Raw genomic sequence first — 20,253 nt, 5'->3', positions numbered from 1 at the left:
ATTGCTCCATGAGGACAGGCATGGTGTCTCTGTTGGTCCCTACTCTACCCTCAGCACCAAGTGCTCTGCTGGGCATGTAGAAGGAGCTCGTCACATTTTTGCTGACTGGATGAATAAAAGAAGTGACTGGAGGAACATATGATGCCTGGCCCATTGCAGGTGCGTGATAGATGCTCATGCCATTTTATTCCTGGTATCTTGTGATGGATTGACTTATCGCTTTGCATCTGTGACATGCCCTTGGAGAAGGTTTGTTAATGGGCATTAATGAGGCTTGTGAAACACAAGTCCAATTAAGGCTACTGGCATGTATCCGAAGATGGCAGCTACAATTTAAGAAAGTTATGAACCTCATCAAATGAACTGTAATCTCTCTGAGGGATGGAGTGGGAATCAGAAAATAAGAATTTGTTAGTGTTTCACCTGCACTGTTCCTGGGAGAAATACACACTGGGGTGATGGACACAGAACCATGTTGCCCAGCTCCCCGTTCAAGGGCAGATGTTGCCCTGGTTGCTGGGAGTGCTGTCAGCAGGAACCTTCTTTAGCTGTCAGCTCCTTCGAGGATTGCCTCAGCTGAAGATAGCCACCTCACCCAAGGTCAGGCCTTTCCTAGGGTGGCCCACAGCCAAAGAATGAGTGAAGCAAGGGTGTGAAGGCCTGCCTTCTGCCTGTACAGGACAACGGGTCATGGTCACGTTAATGCCTGAGCTTGCCGTCAAGTCAGTCGAGGCTGTGTGGCGCCTATGTGGCTACCCTTTCCTCCTGCAGCCTAAGCCTGTTTTATTCCCTTCTCTCCCACTGATGTTAATCCCTAGATCAGTTCCTAATAAACATTCTGCACACCAAACTCCATCCGTGAGCCTGCTTCCTGGGGAACCCAACCTGCAACAACATCTTGGTGCAGAGGCCGCAGGCTCAAATGCCTTTGGGAGCCTGGCAGGTGATAGAAATGAACGATGGTTGGGCTGGTTGGGCTTCATAGAACACAGAGTGGTGGGGAATTAGGTAAATTGGAGAGTTTGCGCCCCATCTACATTTTCAAAAATTAAAAACCAATATTGTGTATTCTGGACAACGTGTAAGAGCTCAGTTCAGTTTCCAGGCCTCTGGTTTATGACCTGTGCTTTAAAGGTGTACTCTCTCTTCAATTAATATACTGGACCCTGCCTTTGATGTCTTCTGTGAGTTTGGTCAGTGGGTCGGTCCCTCAAAGCTTTCCCAGCTCATAGTGGCAGGCACAAGGGGCTCAGACAGGGTCAACACTAGCCCCTGAAGCACAGGGTCTCACCGAGGTACTACTTGCCATGAGGCCAACCTCAAGCCAGCCTCCTTCTCTGACCCTGATCTTAAGTCTTAACACCTACCTTTGTCTGAGAGTAGCCCTGGCCCCTCTCCCTTCCACTGTAAGCTTTCTAGGTTGTTTCTAGCTCTGTGGTGTCTTTTCAGAAGAGCAGCATCCCAGTGATGTAAGGGGACATGAGCTAGCAATGGGGCCTGGAGGGACAAGGATGCTGGCTGCAAGGGCCTCAGCCTTAGAGTCCTGAGCCAATTCGGAACAAAGAACAAAGCTTCTTTTGGATGGGAGCTGAGCCTTGAATATAGCTGTCACCACGTGCATGGTGGGACCGTACCCTTTTTGAGGGATGGAAGTGATCTGGGCCACATCTGGTGTGCATTTTCTGCTCCCAACCCTGACTCACTCTGGTCTGCCCTGCTGGGTGGCTTCATTGAGCCAGGGAACAAAGAGGGAGTACGTGCCCTGAGCACAGTTGCTACAGCAACCTCCTCCCCCCAGGAGCCTGATGACCGCCGCCCACTTCACCAGAGCCTCGCCTCGCTGCGGCCCCTTGTTGCCTCCAGGAGCAGTTGAACTCGAATCCCTGAGACAAAGTCCTCAAACACGAATCACCTGCCCCAATAACTTAGGTTCACAGCTCAGTGGGCCAGATTTCTGCAAGACACTGTGTCCCGCTTATCTGTTTTGGGTTCTCGGGTTTGTGAGAATCAAAGGCCATATTTGTGGGCCCCACACTTGTGTGGTTGGGAAAACACGCTCACGAAGTGGGCTTAGTGTTTGAATAAAGGCGTCGTTGCTACAATGAAAACCAGAGGGTGAAACAGAAAGCGATTTTTAACAGAAAAAGTTTATTTTAAGAAGACACAAACAGCTCTAGCTATATAAAGAGTACAGTTCAATTGCTGGTAGCAAGCCAGTAAGGAATGCTTTTTTTTTTAAAGAAAAGAAAAAAAGGAAAAAGAAAGAAAGATAAGAAAAACCCTTTGTAATATCACCCCACAGCAGGCTCTCTTCCATTTTGTGTTGGATTTTAAAAAGACTGGGATGACACTCTCCTAGTTTCTGCTGCTGCTTGTAATTTTTATCCAGGGATCCATTCTCATTACTGGGGCCAAGGGGTAGGGGGTGGGTTGCCTTATCTCTGCCTTCCAGTTTAGGATATTGGTCTGTAAATTCCTGTCTCCATTATTTTTCTTGAGTTGGCACTCAGTAAGCACTGAATGGTGAGTGCTAACTTAACAAAAGTCCTTCTAACTATGCAGAGTAGGACTAGCCAGTCCTCCTTCCTCATTTTGCTTTTGGCAAGTGTAGTACTTTTGCTGCTTTCTAATCCAACGTACAAGCCTGGTTCCCTTCCTAAGGCTGGAAATCTTAAACAAAAGGAAGAAAGAAACTATTTTGTGGATGCTTTCAAATTGAGAAATCCTAAAGTTCCTTGTGTCTCTGACTTTTTAAAATTTCAGTTTCAGTATGTGGATAGATCCTTGGGCTCAAATGACAGAAAGCAAACTAAAGGTCCCAAGAAGCAATTTACTTAGATGAAAAAAAAAATCCCACAGCCTGAGAAGTATGTCCAAATGACTGAGTCTATATGGGATGAAATCCCTAGCTCTGTTTATGGTGGCCTGTCCAGAATTGCCCCAGAAGGAGTTTCTTCAAATGGCTTCCTGGGAGAAGCCAACACAAACCAATGGAAAGAAGGTTTCAAAAGATAAGAAAAGGGAAATGCCTCAGGAGCCGCCATCATCTCCTTCTCCTTGACCAGCCCCATCAGACCTGAACCTGGACCAAAGAACTGGTAAGGGGACTGGATGGCGTGTGTACATGCGTATGCACGTGCACGCGCACGTGTGTGTGTGTGTGTGTTGTATACATCAGCCAACGGGGCTGTCACAGTCCAGCTGGAGAAACCACACACACATACAGGCACACACCTTCTCATTCACTCATATCCCCCAATATTCATATGAGCAAATGTGAAAATGTGGATCTGAGCTTTACACCCCCAAGGAGCACGAGAGGCAGAGACAGGAGTGAGATGGAGAAAGATGTGAAGAAGCTTTTAGAGAATCCTTTCAGAGGTTTGGAAAACAGGAGGTGGTGGTGTGTGGAATGCCTGCTGGCTGTGGTGCTGCATGGGGCGTCCCAAGGAGCCCACCCCTGGGGCTGGGGGTCTAGGAGGCAGAGGGTTTAGATAGGGAAAAAAACCATGGACACTGAGCACCTTCTGTACCCAACAGGTTTCATTGCTGGGGCTGAGTCTAGAACAGGTCCAAATCACATTAGAAAATGGACACATGGACATTCTGGATTTTAAAACCAGCTATTGGAAACAAGAGAGCTGGTGAGTTTCCCGGGCAACTGTAGACTGAACTGGAATCTCCTGGCCTGGGCCACCAGACTTTTCAGAAACAGCCTTGAACTTGTGATGGCAGTATGGGGCGGGAGGTAGGGAACAGATGATCCAGGACAGAGGATTCCCCAACCACAGTTTGGTACAAAGAAAATAAGAAAACTCAGAAATCCATTCTTTCCTGCCAGCTCATCCCACACTCAAGGAAGCAGAGGCACATGGGCAAACCAAGACAAGAGATCTGGTGGAAAGAATGAGGGTTTCTACACCGAGGTAGTCAGAGAGAGAGACAGAGACAGAGAGAGAACAAGAGTCCGTGAGGGGCATCTGTTGAAGATTACTGTTGGCACTCACAGCCTGTCTCCACCCTGTTCTGCACGGGCCGGTCTGACAGCGCAGTAGATGGGAGGGCAGGGAGCCACATCATCCGGTCCACAACCCAGTCATCACATGGGTTCAGTCACAGAAATGCCCATCCCAGAAGACAGTCTGGACCAGGAATCAGCAAACTCTGACAAGCGGGCCGAATCCAGCTGCCGCTTTGTCTGACCCAAGATCTAAGAATAGTCTTCACGTTGTGAAAGGGTTGTAAAGCAAGCAAACGAACAGACAACAACAAAGAAGGCTATCTCACAGAGACCATCTGCGGCCTGCAAAGCCTAAAAGAGTTACTCGCTGTCCCTTTGCAGAAAAAGTTTGTCAACCTCTGGTTGAGATGATGAGGAAAATCCCACCCATCTCGGAGTGGTCCTGAAAAAGGAAACCAGAGGAAGTCCAGGAGAAGAACGGGGACAAGGAGAGTACCTGGAAATGCCACTCCATATGACAGCACTGCCTGCAGCTCCTCTAGACCAGACTAGTGAGGTATGCATGAGCTATGGAAGGAGGCCTGAGAATAACTAAGAGTCATACTAAGGAACATTAGGCAAAGAATGTTCTGGAAAAGAGACTGAATGCACAGCTCAGTACTGAGTAGGGAATTCAGTTATCGTTTGATAAGATGGAGATAGTTTGAGCCCAGGGATTGACAAAATATCAAGCTAGGCGAAGTTTCTAGAACACAGCTAAGTATCTCATGAGCATCTAACAGTCTGAAACTATCTGATAAAGTTTAAGAAGGAAAGGATAAAATAAATGCTAGGAGAGCCTATATTGGTTTGCCCTACTTTAAATAAAAACCAATTATAAAAGTTTACACTGAAAAAACAGTTGAGACATTAGGGGACATTGACAAGAGGATTTCTCATTTTTCAAAGGCAGTCACCAGAAAAGTCCCTTACATAGGCGGCTTCTCTACTGGCAAATGGAATTTTATCTATGAAATTTCATTTTTCAAATAACTTTTAGGGAAAACATCAGCTGTATAAAGTAGGGCACATACATTGAATTTGGAGGGAAATGAATGTTTCTAAACTGAAAATCAGATTTGTCTTTGGATTCATGAACTGAAGAACTCTTGAACATTTTCCTTACAGTATATATATTGTTTGCTGAAATACCTGGGAAATTCATAAAAGTAGAAGCCAGCTGTGGGTCTTCTCTAAATGCAGTGCTTTGGATGAAAAAACAGAGCCCAGAGGCAGAAGACCTGGGGTTTTGGCTGGGCCCTGCCACTGTGTGACCTTGTGTAAGTTATCTGACTTGCTGGGCCTCAGTTTCCTCATCTGTAAAATGAGAGGTTGGTTCCTTTCAGTTCTAACATTCCGTGACTATAGATAAATATAGAAATAAGATAAATACAACAATCTAGAAATAAGAAATATTCCCCAAAGTAAGCTTTGGAGTCAGTACAAAAAAGTAGCAATGAAATATAATAAAAAGAATAAAATTTTAACTACTAGCCAGAGTAAATATATCTCATTTAAAAATTAATGAAAAGATTTGTAATTTACAATTGATCAGGAGAGGTAAGAAGATACATATTGATATTTCTTCACCATCATACATATTATGGAGGAGGAAATGAGTGTGGGGTGACTTGTACAATGAGCACGATGCTGCGTTTGCATGCAGAACATTTTATAAAATTGGACGTTAGAAAAAAAAAAAGCTCAACACCACGTAAGGAATACAATTCTGTAAAGCTTGGCATTAAAGAGAGAGGAGTTAACTGGTTATCCCAGTTCAGATTTTCTTTGCGGATTTGTTGATTTCAAATCCCACTCATAGGCAACAGCTTAAAATCAAATCTACTTCTGCCAGAGCCCTCTTGGAGAACAGCTACCACAGTGAAGACAGGCATTCAAGGGTTGGCAATACCAAACAAACGCAACACCTTTTCCTTTTTCCTATTTGAGAATTAAAAAGGACTTTTTTTAAAAGCCAGAAACAGGCCAGATGTGCCAGCTAAGTCAAATGAAAGGTTTTGCAGATTGAGCAAGTAGTTGATTCACTCTGATAATTTCTTAACACCGAAGAAACATATCTGACCAACGTGACAGTATACATCACGTGGCCAGAGACTGATCACGTAACAACAGCAGAAACATTGGAAAAGGTTGGAATCATTTGAAGACTCGTGGCTATGGTTTAGGGGCTTGAAGAAGTAACATCACCAGAACACACACACACACACACACACAAACACACAGACAGGCACACACACATGCACACATATTCTAGGGATGCAGCTGCTGCTGGTCCTGGGACCACAGTTTGAGAACCACTGGCCTAGATTTTGGGCTTTATTGAACGAAAGTATATACCCATTTCACATAACCCATGACTTATGCAAATTTCATTTTTGCTAAATTTATTCAAAGTGCCACAAATATGTGTCTCTAACCATTTACTACTCTAGTCCTCCACAGATGTTTTAGAGTACTCTAAAACGTTGTTTATTTCATCTCCTTGTTAAAATCCTCATAGTTTTTGCTGCCCTTTGACAAAGGCAGTTCTTTGTACCTCTCATCCTTTTAAATCCCTAATAGTTTAGTCACTTATAGCTGAAATACACGCAAAGGCTTTGGAGGGACTGGGTGCTCTGGACTAGATCTGGTCTCATTCTCACAACAAGGAGAAGTGGTAGCACAAAGCACAGACTGGGTTTGGGGGAAGCTGAGGCTGCGTGCAGTAAAGTTGCACCTGAAAGAAGTTTAATAATCACCACTGATAGGGGACAGCTGACATTGATCTGACATTGATTGGACAGTTTCACCTTTCACAAACAGGACACATTGTCACAAATTCTTTAAATCCTTGTGTTCTTTACTCAAATGATAAGTAGTATTAATTCCATTTGTGTAAAGATGTTAAGGTACAATATGAATTATCTAGGCTTTCTCAGTGGCTTAGTAGCCATCTCTGAGAGTCTGTTGGTCGTAACCAGACTGAATAACACTGGGAATCAGGAGAATGTAATCGACCATCAGCAATTTACTAAGATAGTTCCAGGACATTAAGGTATTTTCTATATTCTGGAGTTAGTCATCAGGGAATTTGACCTTTCCATGGTGAAAATACACTTCTGCAACTGATTAATGCCTAAAAATTCTACAAGTAGAACGTCATTCCTTTGGCTTAAGGCTTTTTCCCTGTTAAAATGCAAGTGACCCTCCAAAGAGGTATCATTAAGCCTTACAATCTCAAAGTAAAGGAATTTATCCCTTTCCTGAGAGCATGCTTTTCTTAGCGAGGAGAAGGACAAACAAGGAGGCACTCAGGAGATTTGGTGCCAAGAAGTAAAGTCTGGGGAGAATGGAACAGAGAGAGGAAATGGAGGATCCAAATGACAGACCTCCAACTCATTCACTATTTTGCTGAAGGGCTAGTCTCTGTCAGTATTCCTGCTGAATTGGGTGCTAACTTGCCACTTGGAGCAGGTGACTTAGAAATCAGCCACGTTTTCTGATAATATTGAAGAGTCTTTGATGTATAGGCATATAAATGTTTAGAGCAATGGAAAAATAGATGGCAATAAAACATCTGCTGCAACAACAGATAGGGAGTTATCTGCACCCCTCCAAAAAAAAAAAACCTAAACAGAATAACCATACATGCCCATAGGAAGAAGATAAACTGATATTACTTTATAGGGTGCAAATCGCAGGGCCGGGACAAGGGTAAGGCACTTGCATGGCCCTGAGAGTGGGTGCCTCCTTAAGTTTTGCACCCTGGGCGCCTCACTTACCTCACTCTAGTCCTGGCCCTGGCAAATCATATTAAAGTGAAGGCTTGCCATTGTGTTACAGGCTTGGTGATAATGGAAGGCTGCATTGACAGAGCCCTGACTGTGAACTCATCTTTTTAGCGGGTTGTTTGTTTCTGAGGAAGAGAGCAGGTGCATGGACAGATCTGCTCATACCAATGGGGCCAGAGGGACCACGAATCTCAACTGCGATGTCAGAGCATTAAAATGAGTATCCAGTGACGCACTTGTAAAAGCCTTGCAGACTCCTCTCTGTCTTTGCACATTCAAGGTAATGTTTCCAGATCAACTGTTCAATTTGTGGTCAGGAACAGCTAACATGAACCATCTGGCTGCCTGCGATCTTGCCTCCTTAAAGGGTGAGCTATCAGCTGGGCAGGCAGTTCATAGCACTTGGGGCTGAAGGACAAGTAGGGGCCAGGTGGGAGGTCCAGGCGAGAGACTGAGGCAGGCAAAGTAGAGGAGACAGCAGCGAAGTTTCGTGTTGTGCTGAGAATGACTAGCTTTCAACCCTCAACTTTGGAACCACAAATATGAGACGACTACCCACCAAGTGCAAAGCACTCTTAGCTACTGATTAACCTCCTTCCCTGGGGATGACTCCCTCTCCTCCCTACTAGATGGAAGTCAGTCCAGCAGAGCCACCTACTGCTATTGGTTGGAATCAGAGGAAACAAAGGGACAGACACAACTCGCATTGGAAGCTGATCTCCTTGGGCCAACTTCATTTCACCTGAACCCCTTCTATATTCTACCTTCAAAAATGATCATCATTATTATTCACACTAGTAATAGGGGCTAGTAGCAGGTTCTCTGAAAGCCTTCCTGGAGGGCTTTCAACCTCTCTTCCCTAGTCTTGGCAAGAGTAGTGGTATAAGGCAGCAAACCTTGTGGTAAGTGCCTGGGTAGTGGGGAGAGTTGGTGCTCTGATAACCAAGTGGAGGTGAGAGGTTGTGTTAGGACTAGAGAGATGGTCAGTATCATGTTTGTCAAAGACTGGTAGACATTCTACAGTTTGGTTGTTTGTTAGGGACTAGGTCCACTTGTCAAATGTTAAGTGACTATTTCCAGTCCTCAGTGTTAACTCTGACCACACCATCCTTGCCCTGAATCCTCTCGTACTAATGGGAACACCACTGGGCATTGGAGGGTCATAGCGAGGATGTAGACGACCTTCTAAAATTTCCAGGCATACGGAGTATTGCAGAGGAAAGCAAGACTCAAGGCAATTGAAAACCACCAAGGTGTCTGGATATTCAACTTTAGAATTTTGGGGGAAAACCACCAGATGTGGCAAGGTGAGGGGAGAGGCAAAACCCACCAGAAGTTGCAAACAAGAAGCTCCCAGAAAAATCAGCAGTGGTAACATGCCCTATACCATGTGAGTCTCATACTCGGCTTTAGAGCTCAACTGTGCGCAGTGGTTCCCGAGGGGAGGGTCTCCGTGGCCTTTCACTTTTGTTAAGCAAAAGCATGAAACACTCCTTCATTTCCCCACAGAGGAAAATGTTTCTATCTTTGGGAATTCTCAGTCTAGGACAGACAATTGTGGCATTCATATATAAATGAAGGCCAGGAATGCATCTTCTTTTATTTCAGGCAGAACCCCTGAAATGTGGTCAGGACCTTTGAACCAAATAGTTGGAATGCTTTCAAAAGCAACTGGGCTTTCACTAACTATTTATTATTTTAAGTGGCTTCTGTCTAAATCAGGGGGAGGTGCTGATGGCAAGAGAGTTGTTGGGCCTGGCCTGTACTTGGAAGTCTAGAATTCAGAACTGTACCAACCAAGGGCCCAGGCCTAGGGCTTCAACGTGAGAGGGCCAAGTCCTCTCAGCATTCAGTGTCGTTTTCCAGCTGCTCTGTCCGCTGTAGAAGCAGTTGGGCTAAGAGCGTGCTCCTCATTGGTGCACACTAAGACCTATCAAAATCAAAATCTGCTTGTCTCTGAGGCAGTTTCCAAATCCCCCAGGAGGTTGACCAATGAATCTGTTGGGTAGGGGGTGAAGGAGGAAGGGGTTGGGGAACCCTCTTTGGGAAGCATGCTACAATTTCATTTGACTTTCTTTTTTCCCTCTTGGGAATGGTGGACAATTCATCCTCCATTATTGGCCATTTTCTTTGTTCAAGTCTGTCTGAATTTCCTCCCTCGATCTCCCAGAAAGCAGTCATATGAAAATCAAATGAATCATGGCTCTTGCTCTGCATAGAAAACTGAACTGACAAGAATAGTTAGTGACTATAAGCTTTGGCAGAGGGTGGGGGGAAGGGATCACAATGACTGTTCTGGGGCTCTGTCAGCCTCCCATTTACCCCAGTTCTTACACTTTCCCCCAACATGGTTAATTGAAAATTGGTCAAAAGGTAGAACCGAAATGGCCAAAAGTAGCCCTTTTCGGTGTGTGTGTGACAGGCCATTGCAATTTGCAAGGCTGCCTTTTTAGATTTTGGATATATCCTTTTAGTCTGTACCCTCTTGGTTTGGGAACAGAATAAAATTTCTTTTAAACAAAACCAAACCATCCACAAACCACAATCTGGACTGAATGGTGGTGGGCAAGTTACACTTACTTCCTCTCCTCCTGGAGCCTTTGATGATGCTGTTCCTTCAGATAATGACTTCCTGTAATGAATGCTATATGCCAATGAAACGAGAGTTCTTCGAATGCAGTATGAGCTGGGCACAGACACTAGCTATCATTGTTGACAGACACTTGAAGGCTCTCAAGGCGCATGTGCGAGTGAACAAATGGTGGCCTCGTTTGTTGGCTGAACTTGGTTCATCCAAAGCAACCCAGTCCTGACCTTTTGTGGCAAAGGGGCAGGGAGTGGGGATGGGGGGCAGGGGTCTATATGTTTACTGAAACTCATCACCCTGATCTCCGTGTAGACAATCAAACTGAAAAAGGCCTAAAGTTCAGGACAGAGTCACATTCATATTTTGCCATCCAATCAACCCCATGCCGAAATAAGTGCACACCTGCAAGCCTATCGCAGGGGAGAGTTAAATTGTGGTTGAAGAGGCATCAGAGTCCTGTTTCTCCATGCAAGGCCAGCCAGGCCTCCCCGGAAAAGTGAATAATCAGCCGTGGCACCCTGTGTCCCCTGGGTTTGACAGCCCCCACCCAGTCTGCTCTCTCACTGTGCCCCTCAGTGACAGGAGCCAGGGATGGAGCATCCTAGTCATTGATTGAAAAGATGGCGCACATGCCCTTGCATCTGAGAATTTCTTCTTAGTGCATACCGCTGGGGACAAATAAGGAGAAAATCGGTAGTCAGTAATGGCAAGATTCGAAGGATGAAAACGCAAAATGTCTGAAGATGATTAAAGTGCCTGATGATTTGAGTTCTAGATGTGGCCTCTCTCCTGCTGTCCGGAGCATGAGTTAATGTAATAGAAATGTAGGCTCTTGTGTTCTTTCCATGGTTCCTTTTTAAAACCCTTTGTCTCTTCCCCCTTCTCTCCTCAAGTTTAATAACTAAACCCTGTTTGGTGAACCCAGGGCTTAGGTACTGGGGTTATCGGTGGTTTCATAGTCTTTTGAAAACTGTGCAATAATTCGCCGAGCCAGTGGGTTAGTGGTCTTCAGCAGTTCGGCTGCTGAGGGGCGGGACCTTGGAGTTGCCTTGCTCCCCTTCTTCTGTAGCAAGGCCTTGAAGTCATCGTTTCTGCCAGCATCTAGGTTGGCACTGCCGCTCGACCCTGCAGAGGCAGCGGGCTCACTGACGGGAGACTCCGCCGTGCTCCTTATCGGTGAGTGGGAGCTGGGTCTGCTGCTGCTGGCAAATGCCTCCCCAGGTTCCTTCCAGCCAAGCAGCTTCCTTTTGGACCTAAATGACAGAAAGTTTGCTTGGGGTGAATTCTTGTGGCAGACACTTCCTAATGCTTCCTATAACTTCATGAACGCCAGTGATGTGATGTGTGAACTTGTATATGGCAGCCTCGCAAGCAGTCATACTTACCAGCTTTCTCTTTCTCTGCTAAGTCCTCAGAACCCCTGTCTGGTCCCCTGTCCCTATACTACTTTCAATGCCCACAGCCGGTGTCACTTGGCCAGTGCCTGCAGGCTCGGTCCTGTCCAGGTTCTGGGACCAAGGGAGAATTTAAGGAATCAAAGCTAGTAGCTCAGTGACTCTGAATCAAGACAGCCTGGGAACTGATCCTGTTGTGAACTGGTGCTCCAGCTCCACTAACTGGGCTTTTCCCAGTTTCCTCGTCACCGAGCCCCTGCTTTATGCCCCTGTCCAATAACTGGGTCCCCATCTAGTCCCCCTTTGCCTAAGTTCCTGCTTTGATGCTCGGCCTGATGCCCCACTTCACTTCTTGAGAAGATTTTTTTGGTACAAGGAATTCTGTGAAGGGTTAAATGTCTCTGACTGCAGGCAGAGCTGTGAGAGAGCAGATGGAGCCACAATAGGCCGAGCGGTTGCTAGGAGACGAGGGGCCTCTCACTCAGCACCTGGTCCTCCCTTCCCTGCCTGCCCCTCCTCCACTCCACCCAAAGATGTCAGTGAATTGGAGACGTGAGGCCCTGGACTACGTTCACATGCGTGGGTATCTCAACTTAGTCTCCAGTTCCCATTCTAATGACTGCTTAGAGGTAGCAGTTTTTCTTTTGGTATAAGAAGAGAAGGCAATTACAATAGGAATTAAGGAAATTGGTCCAGACCTGTGTATCACAGTAAATAAATCTTCAGTTGTGCGTGAAGCCACAAACACATCATCATCATCTTCCGCGATCCACTCAGCTGTTTTATCACTGATTACACTTTTTTCTTCGGTGCTTGGTTCCATTGGACTCCCTAGGCATAAAGAACCAGAAGGAATTACTTTGACCACAACAGTTAGGACAAAGCAAATTCAGATATGTATTTTGTCTGACGTTGCAAGCAACGCTGGGAGGGCAGCAGGGCAGAGGCTCACTGTCTCCCATTTTGCAGAGGAACAGGATGTTCCGAAGGTTAGTGATTTCGTCAATAGAACATGGAGGGAGTGATGCAGATCAGCCTAGGTCCCTGTTCTCTCGTGCCTTTTCCGTTACAACAGGTTGCCTGAGCAGTCTCTTGTTTTAAATGCATCCTTTTTAAAAATCAAGAGGCTGAGAGCAATCTAAAGCAATGACTCAACCAGTGGGTGGGAGTGGGACCGATCTGAATCTCAGAGGGAGCCTGCGGAGTTTGGGGAAGAAGATTCTAAAATTACCTGCGGCTTTGATTTGTTTGCTTGCACAATGATTTAACTTACATTAAAAATCCAAATCAGCTCAAGGAAGGCCGTAAGATTTTGATGTTCAGTGTTAAGGGTTCAAAAACAGATGAGAAACATGGATGAACATGGAGGACATTATACTAAGTGATATAAACCAGTCACCAAAAGACAAATACTGTATGATTCCACTTATATGAGGTCCCTAGAGGAGTCAAACTCATAGAGACAGAAAGTAGAAGAGTGGTTTCCAGGGGCTGGGGGAGAGGGTGATGGGGAGTTACCATTGACTGGGTGCAGGCTTCAGTTTTGCAAGATGAAGAGTTATGGGGATGGATGGTGGTGATGGTTACACAACACTGTGAATGTGCTTAACGCTACTGAACTGAACACTTAAGATGGTTAAGATGGCAAATTTTATATTTGTGTTTTACCACAATTAAAACACAAAGAGACAAGGGAAAAACCAAAAACTATGAGAGACAGTGTCTAGCCTAGTCTTTGGGTTCCAGGAAAAGCTAGGCTGAAACCATCCAAGAAAGTGAGCCCCCTTTCTTCTAGAAAGCACTAAGAGAGGTCACTGCTGGTGACGCATTCCACTGCTTCGGAAACCTGCCAGCCTCCCGTGACACTTGAACTCAGGCTGGGAGGGTATCGAGTCCCATGTGTGAAACTAAATTCAATGCAGCTGGTGAAAAGTGCTGTACACTGAGGTGGAGAGACAGTGTCTAGGGCAGGACATGCCTGCCTGAGGAGGAAGGCGGGCTCCCAAGGCCCTAGGGTGCTAAGACCTGTTTTGATTTCCTTAGCTCAGCACTGGGGGTTCCAGGGTAGACCAGCCCAAAGGAGGCCTTGGAGATCCACCCCTGGGTCAGCCCCAATACCAAAGGCAGTGAGACCTATTTCGAGTCACTCAAACCCTTAAGAGGTGCCCTCTACTGATTTGGTCACCCTGGAATAAGGATCATTATCTGGGAGAGCATTTGTTTCTGTTTCTGGCACTCCGTCCTCACCCTCATCTCTCCTGGGACTGAAAGGAAAAGCCAGCAGACACATATACTAACCCGGAGGGCCTGCCTCCTTTTCATGGTCAGCCTGCACTGTGGAAGTCATCCTCGTACCAGCCGAATGCAGGTGGTCGCCACTTGGGAGACACTTGCTATCTTCCTCCAGGGTGATGATGGGGCTGAGAGGCAGCCTTGGTTCGGCCGCATAAACCTCCATTTGAGCTGTGGGTGAGGTGAGAGGCAGGTACAGCACGCTGGGCTTTTTGGGTACAGGCGGTGGAATCTTGCCTTTCTTTTTCTCAGCTTCTTCTTGGCTCTGGAGGCTAATTCTTTCAGGCAGGGCTCTCCCCTTGGGGCCTTCATCCTCCGTACTTCCCTGGGGAGACTGCTGTGTTCCTGAGCAGGAAGCACCAGAGGAACTGGCAAAAGGTGTGAAAACAAGAGATGAGGATGCTGTTGACTCCCCTGGGCTTCTGCCCTCAGGAAAGTTGGGAGACTTTGGCTTCCGTACCACCATGTAGATATCTTGAGGGAGTGGCCTCGGGTGTTGAATTGAGCTCTTGGGGGTCGTAGCCAAGGTAGGTGAAGTTAGTGTGTACTCCTCATGAACAGATGGTGGCTTGTAGACCAAGCTTGGAGGCCTTCTGGCCAGTGGGGGCTTCTCAGCTATGGGAGGCTTCATCTTTCTCTCTGGCAAGGTGAAGACTTCTGCTCCTGGTTCCTCAGCATAGTCAGGACTCTCGATATCATCTTCCGGCTCAGACTTGCTGACTGACCTCAGGCGAACAGAACGTAAGTCAGACTGAGTAACCATGGGCATGATTGGCTGGTTGGGGCTAGTTTTCTGGGCAAGCTTGGCCCCAAAATTCGTATCTGAGTGATGCCGGCTCACCTTGGTTTTGCTTCGGATGGAGATACTCATCCCAGACAGATCCAGGTTGGTTGAAGAGGTCAATGGTAGGTCAAAGGATAGCCGTGCCTTGGACATTTTCTCCATCGGTGATGTTGGGGGTAGTGATGACTTCCTCTCAGGGACCACTGGGCGCACCCGGACATTGCCACTTGGAGGGGGCAAGTGACCTAGGGTCAAGGACATGGAGACAGTGGGTGTTGGTGTCTCTGACTGGCTGGAGTATCCACTGGAAGGTGACATCAGCCCAGTGGGCCTTCCCGGGGAGGATACCTCCCTGGCCTCCACCTCGATGGAAAGCTGGGAAGGCGTCGTGGCTCTGGAGGTGGAGGGGGAGGATAGAGACTCTGAACTGCCCTGAACTTGGGTGCACTCAATGACTGTGGTGCCCGTGGCGGTGCTGGAGCTGGACAAGGATTGGTAGGTGTCACCGGACTTCCAGTCAGTAAGATACCAGTGGTGGGCGAATTGTGTACCTTCCGGGTCTTTGAAGGTTGGCACAGCTGGGTGACCCTGAGCATCTGGGTGGGAGGAGTGAGGTCCTTGGTGCTCCAAGGAGAGGCAAAGGCTCCTGGGCCTCTGGTCCTTGGGGAGCGCTGACCCGCCTTCTGGCAAGAGAACTGGTTCATCTTTGACCAGCGAGACACTGCGAGTTGGAGGGGAAGGCTTCTTTTTGGCCTTCTTGAGTGAGATACTCTTGGACCTCTGCCTCCTGTGCTGAGCCTCCTGCTGGGCACTCAAGGAGGCAATGTTGTCGGCACTGTTACTGCCCTCCGAACTCGTACTGGTGTAAGGCAGGGCACAGGCCTCAGCGGACTTCTGTTCCTCGTCATAGTCCACATCTGTGGTGCCTGCATCTGTGGGCACGGACAGGGACCGCTCCCGGAACCTGCTGGCCCCACCTGGGCCTGTCTCCAGCCTTGAGGGACCCCCAGTCAGAAGGCCAGTCTTGGAGGCTCGTTCTGAGACTTGCCTCCGTTGAGTAAGGTGCTCAGAGTAGCCAGCCGACCCACTGCATCCTGCTGGGTTGTCACGAGTGACAAAGAGGGTAGCGGCCTCCTTAGGAGCCAGAGATGGCAGTGTGTGTAGAGAGACCCAAGAATTCCCAGAGGAAGGATTTTTTCCATTTTCATTGACTTGATTGCTCTGAGTGGTGGCATGTGGAGTCATATAGGTAAAAGCATCTCCCTTCCAGGAAGTGGAGAAGGCTGATTCAGTTGGTCCATTGCAAGAACTGGGGACACTGTATACCATTCCAATGCTCTCCATGCCAGAGGGTTTTGTGCCACCACGTGCCTGGAGAGGCTCTTCTGGATCACTGGCAGGACTTCTTAGTCCTGGTGAGGTGAGATTTGGGAACCGAGCTTCCTGACCAACTGCAACCCTTCCATGAACACCTTCTGGAACTGAATGACTGGGCCTGATGTCTGAGATGGGAGAGCAGGCCACACTGCCAGCGGGACTATTGCCGTGACCTGGAGGAAGGAAACATAGAACATTAGTGGTGCAGCCAGGGATCCCCCCGCAGCTGTCTCCAAAAAGACGGGAGCACGAAATTATTTTTTTGCCAAGAAGCATTTGCCAACAGCTCGGTCAGAATTCGTTGGTTCTTCCTTTCCATAGATGAGGAGGCTGGGGAAGTTGGGCCCTTGCCCATCAGCACACAGTGAATCACAGGGTGCCCTTGAATTGTCCGGATGGCTGCCAAAGACTTTCCAGCTTTGAGTATTCCTTTCAGATCTGAAGTGGCACGTAGGACTACCTCGGGTTTCTTCTGTGCTTTCACCCCCAGGCTCATGAAACCACTACGGACCTCAGTGTTCACCTCTCCTGAGGTGAGAACGGAGGTTTTCGAACCATTTAAGGACAGGAGTGTGACTTTCCGCTCCAGCAGTGCGTCTGGAGGATGCCACAGCTGGAAAGGTCTGAGTTTGGTGGCATCACTGACACCTGTCACTTTTTAGCTCTGTGACGTGAGAAAGTTAGGATAACCTACAGATGTGAGGAAACCATTCAGATATTCAAAATCCCCAAAGATTTTCTCATAGGCACAATTATTACTGTTAGATGATGATGATGATGATGATGATGATGATGATGATGGTATGACTACTCCTCCTATGATTATTTATAGTAACAGCCACCATATGAACATATTATATACCAGGCACGTGGTAGGCAAATTATGTACAATAACTCTAACCTTCATGGCAACTCCAGCTGGTTGGAATGATTATCCCCAATTTACGGGTGAGAAAGCTGAGGTTCAGAGAGGTTATGGAATGTGGCCAAGGCCTCCCAGTTAGTAAGTGGAGAGGCCAGGATTCAAGTCCATCTCTCTCTGATCCGTACTCTTTGAACAGCATTCATTTAATTGCAGGAATGGTTATGTTCAGATGGTGGTGCTTTAAGGGATGATTTCCCCCTTTATCTATCTGCCTCAATTTGACATACCTAGTTATATTCCACGAATAATAAGAAACAATAACATAATGAATTTATTAGGCTGAGAGACCTGCTCTCCACATTCTGTTGCTACCCTTGACAAAAAGCCCTTGGTTACCCTTAATTATCATATTGGCTTTTTCAGGACGTCCAAAGTCGGCTCCCTCCTAGATTATTCCTGTTCCCTGTCACCACTTGGCAATACCACTTGGGTGGCAGAAATGGTAAGAGTGAGCAAGGGGAAGGGTCTGGGGGGATCAGCTCTGTTGGGGTCACCTTGGTCTCGCTGGGAATAGTTAGAGAATCCAATAATGGTCCGCCTCCGCCTCAGGGTGGATTTGGGGTTCACAGCTGTCTCTGTGTTAAACAACGAGTGTCGCAAACTTGCATGTTTATCAAACTGCTGTCCTGTAGCCAAAATAAAGACACTTGGGTGCATCCTGGTTTCGGTAGACAGTACAGTGGAAAGAGGTAGAGAGAAGGGATGATGGCAGTAGCAGTGAGCGTGAATAGCATCCAGGCAGGTGACCCTTCTTCCCCACCCCGCCTCCCTGCTGGCTTGGCCCCGGGCACCCACAGCTCCAAAGCATGCATGCTGGCTTTCAGAGGTCCACCCAGGGTCACCTGTGGGTCTCAAGTGGCCGAGAGCCATGGTTTTCAACACTGGCTCCATATCAAAGCAAACTGAGCAGCTTCATAAACTCTAATAACGACACCCCTCAGAACACTGAAATCTCTGGGACTAGGACCCAGGTAGAAGCAGTTTTCTCAAACTCCCCGGGTGATTGATCATTTAGATGTACAGCCTGGGGTGAGAACCAGTGCAGTCAAGAGACAGGTTGAGACTAGATGTTGCTTGATTGCAATCTTTCCTCAGAGAAAGCCTTTACTCGGGCCAATGAAAACAGTGTCTCCAGGAAGCTGCCCCATCTCTCCTCCCATCCAGGAAGCAGTCTGAGAGTCTGCCCTCCAGCCACCTGATCGTATTTGACCAAAGTTTGCCCCTGCGTAGTGACTGAGATCTATTTTTCTTAAAGCATCTGTCAGTCTTTGCTCCTATGGAATTGCTGGGGCAGGGACAGGGACAGGGGCAGGGTGAGGGCAGTGGGGGAAGGTTTGCTGCTTCCCCCACCATCTCTCATTCAGCAGCTGGTTAACCAAACCCTCCCCTCTCAGCCCCATGGCTGCATAGCGATCCCCTCTTCCCAGCAAGTGGCTCTGTGGGCAAAACTCAGGGCCAGCCTCATTGAGAACAAGGTAGAAGGTTAAAAACAAAGCACAGCCGTCACTTTGTAAGTTTCTCCTCTCAGCCTTCAAGTCTCTCAGTACATCTCCCTAGGCTCTGGGCTCTATTTCCTGCCTCTGATTTCCTGAGGTGACACCAGTGGTGCTGGATGACCCCATATCCTGGGAGCATCACCACAGGTGGCCAGAGCTATCCTCATCATCTTCATCAACTTTTTATAGCCTACCACAGGCTGGTGCTGGCTCACAGGGTGCCTCTGGTCCCCTTGGATTGTGAAGTCTTGATTACATTAGGTCATTGGCCCCTCTCTCCTGAAATGACTGACCCTCCTCCCTTTCCAATTACAGCCGGTAGAGTGGAGAAAATGAATTAATAATGGGCATGGTACAGGGTGCCAAGTGTCTCCAAAGACATAGCCAGCTGAGCTGCGTACATCATTTGTCCCATCCTGAGGTGGTACTGGGTCCCCCTCTGGCCTTACATAAGTGGTGGAGGCCCACTTTGCTGGGAGATTCACTGCTGATTCAAAGTGCCACCATGCCCTGGATCTATGCCTTGAGTCTGATCTTCCCTTTTACACCAGCACGCCGAACCCCTCACTTCCCCTCCAACTCCTATCTGTGTATTCCAAACCGGCTTCAGGCACAGTTTTCTTTCCCCAAACCAAACATAGCCCATAAACTCTAAGTTTCCACAGCTGCTCCAAAGAGCACCCAAGTTCGTAAAGTTCTAGAGTTTTCCGTTAAGAGAGTTTTGTTTGCCATCAAATGGTCTCAGTTAGTGTGGCAGGGCCAGGAGAGGGTGAAGAAAGAGCATGCCTCCGTTCCGTGGTGAGAGCCATGACCTTGACAGTGCATGGTGAACCAGCAGCAAAGAAAGTCTCACTCCCTCCCCCAGCACCCGGTGCGTCTGGAGAGGATGATCTGTAGTTGGCATGGAGGGAAGCAGACAGAGATGGTGCTAAGCAACTCTACCGGAGACGTCGATGGGCACAATGTCAGAGTGTGTGGAGCAAGGCTGAAGCCACCGCTTCTCCTCGAGGACAGGCAGTGGGAAGGGGCTGTTCCAGACAGCTTGTTTGTCGGCTGCAGTAGGCAGGCTCAGGGGGGCCTCTGGGGCCCTCACCCCCTGCGTGGTCGTCTCATCTTCACTTAGCTGCCATTTTGTAGGCTGTTGGGAAAGAAGGTGGTGGGGATGCTGTGCTCCTGACTGGAGACGAGCCGTGTGCACAGGATGGCTGTCTAGGTGGGGTGGTTGGAGGCTTCATCTGGGAGGTGGGAAAGTATGGACCATCTGCCAGGCCAGACACCCGCTGTGCAGGGCCCATCTTGGAGGGGCCTCAGGGTAGCCCTGCTGGTGAGCAGAGGTGAGCAGCTGCTTCCAAGGGGGCAGTGTGAGCAGTTCCAGGTCCCCCATCAGTGGGTGCGGGGCAAACTCTGCATGCTGGCTCTCCCAGGTCAGGGAAGAGGCAACTCACCATCAAGACAAACTCCAGACGCCTGGCAGACTGGGGCCTTGGGCTGGGGGTGGGCTCAGGGGCCTCATCAGCAGACCGGAAGGTCTGCCCCAGAAGTCTGGCCTCCGAATACTGTTCCTCATATTCTTCTGAAAAACAGCACAGTGGATACACACTCTAGGG

General features: G+C 47.9%; 1 protein-coding gene across 2 annotated transcripts in view; it reads right to left on the bottom strand.

Moving 5' to 3' along the window:
- Positions 1 to 2,133: 2,133 nt before the first annotated feature.
- NHSL2 (NHS like 2) overlaps positions 2,134 to 20,253 on the bottom strand; it is a 275,555-nt gene continuing 257,435 nt past the window's right edge. Inside the window, exons 4-9 of one of the 2 annotated variants that reach the window (XM_072955567.1) lie at positions 20,092 to 20,219; positions 19,589 to 19,784; positions 17,645 to 17,776; positions 14,071 to 16,398; positions 12,471 to 12,603; positions 2,134 to 11,631 (exon numbers count right to left, since the gene is read on the bottom strand). In XM_072955567.1, coding sequence (XP_072811668.1) covers positions 11,307 to 11,631; positions 12,471 to 12,603; positions 14,071 to 16,398; positions 17,645 to 17,776; positions 19,589 to 19,784; positions 20,092 to 20,219 — 3,242 coding nt within the window. In that variant the 3' untranslated portion in view covers positions 2,134 to 11,306. The remainder of the gene's footprint in view (positions 11,632 to 12,470; positions 12,604 to 14,070; positions 16,399 to 17,644; positions 17,777 to 19,588; positions 19,785 to 20,091; positions 20,220 to 20,253) is intronic. The other variant, XM_072955566.1, reaches the window with a different exon arrangement.

The sequence above is a fragment of the Vicugna pacos genome, chromosome X, assembly GCF_048564905.1.
Source record: "Vicugna pacos chromosome X, VicPac4, whole genome shotgun sequence".
In the NCBI taxonomy this organism is placed as follows: domain Eukaryota; kingdom Metazoa; phylum Chordata; class Mammalia; order Artiodactyla; family Camelidae; genus Vicugna; species Vicugna pacos.
The sequence above is the reverse complement of the archived record's forward strand: the minus strand, read 5'-3'. Positions and strand labels throughout refer to the sequence as shown.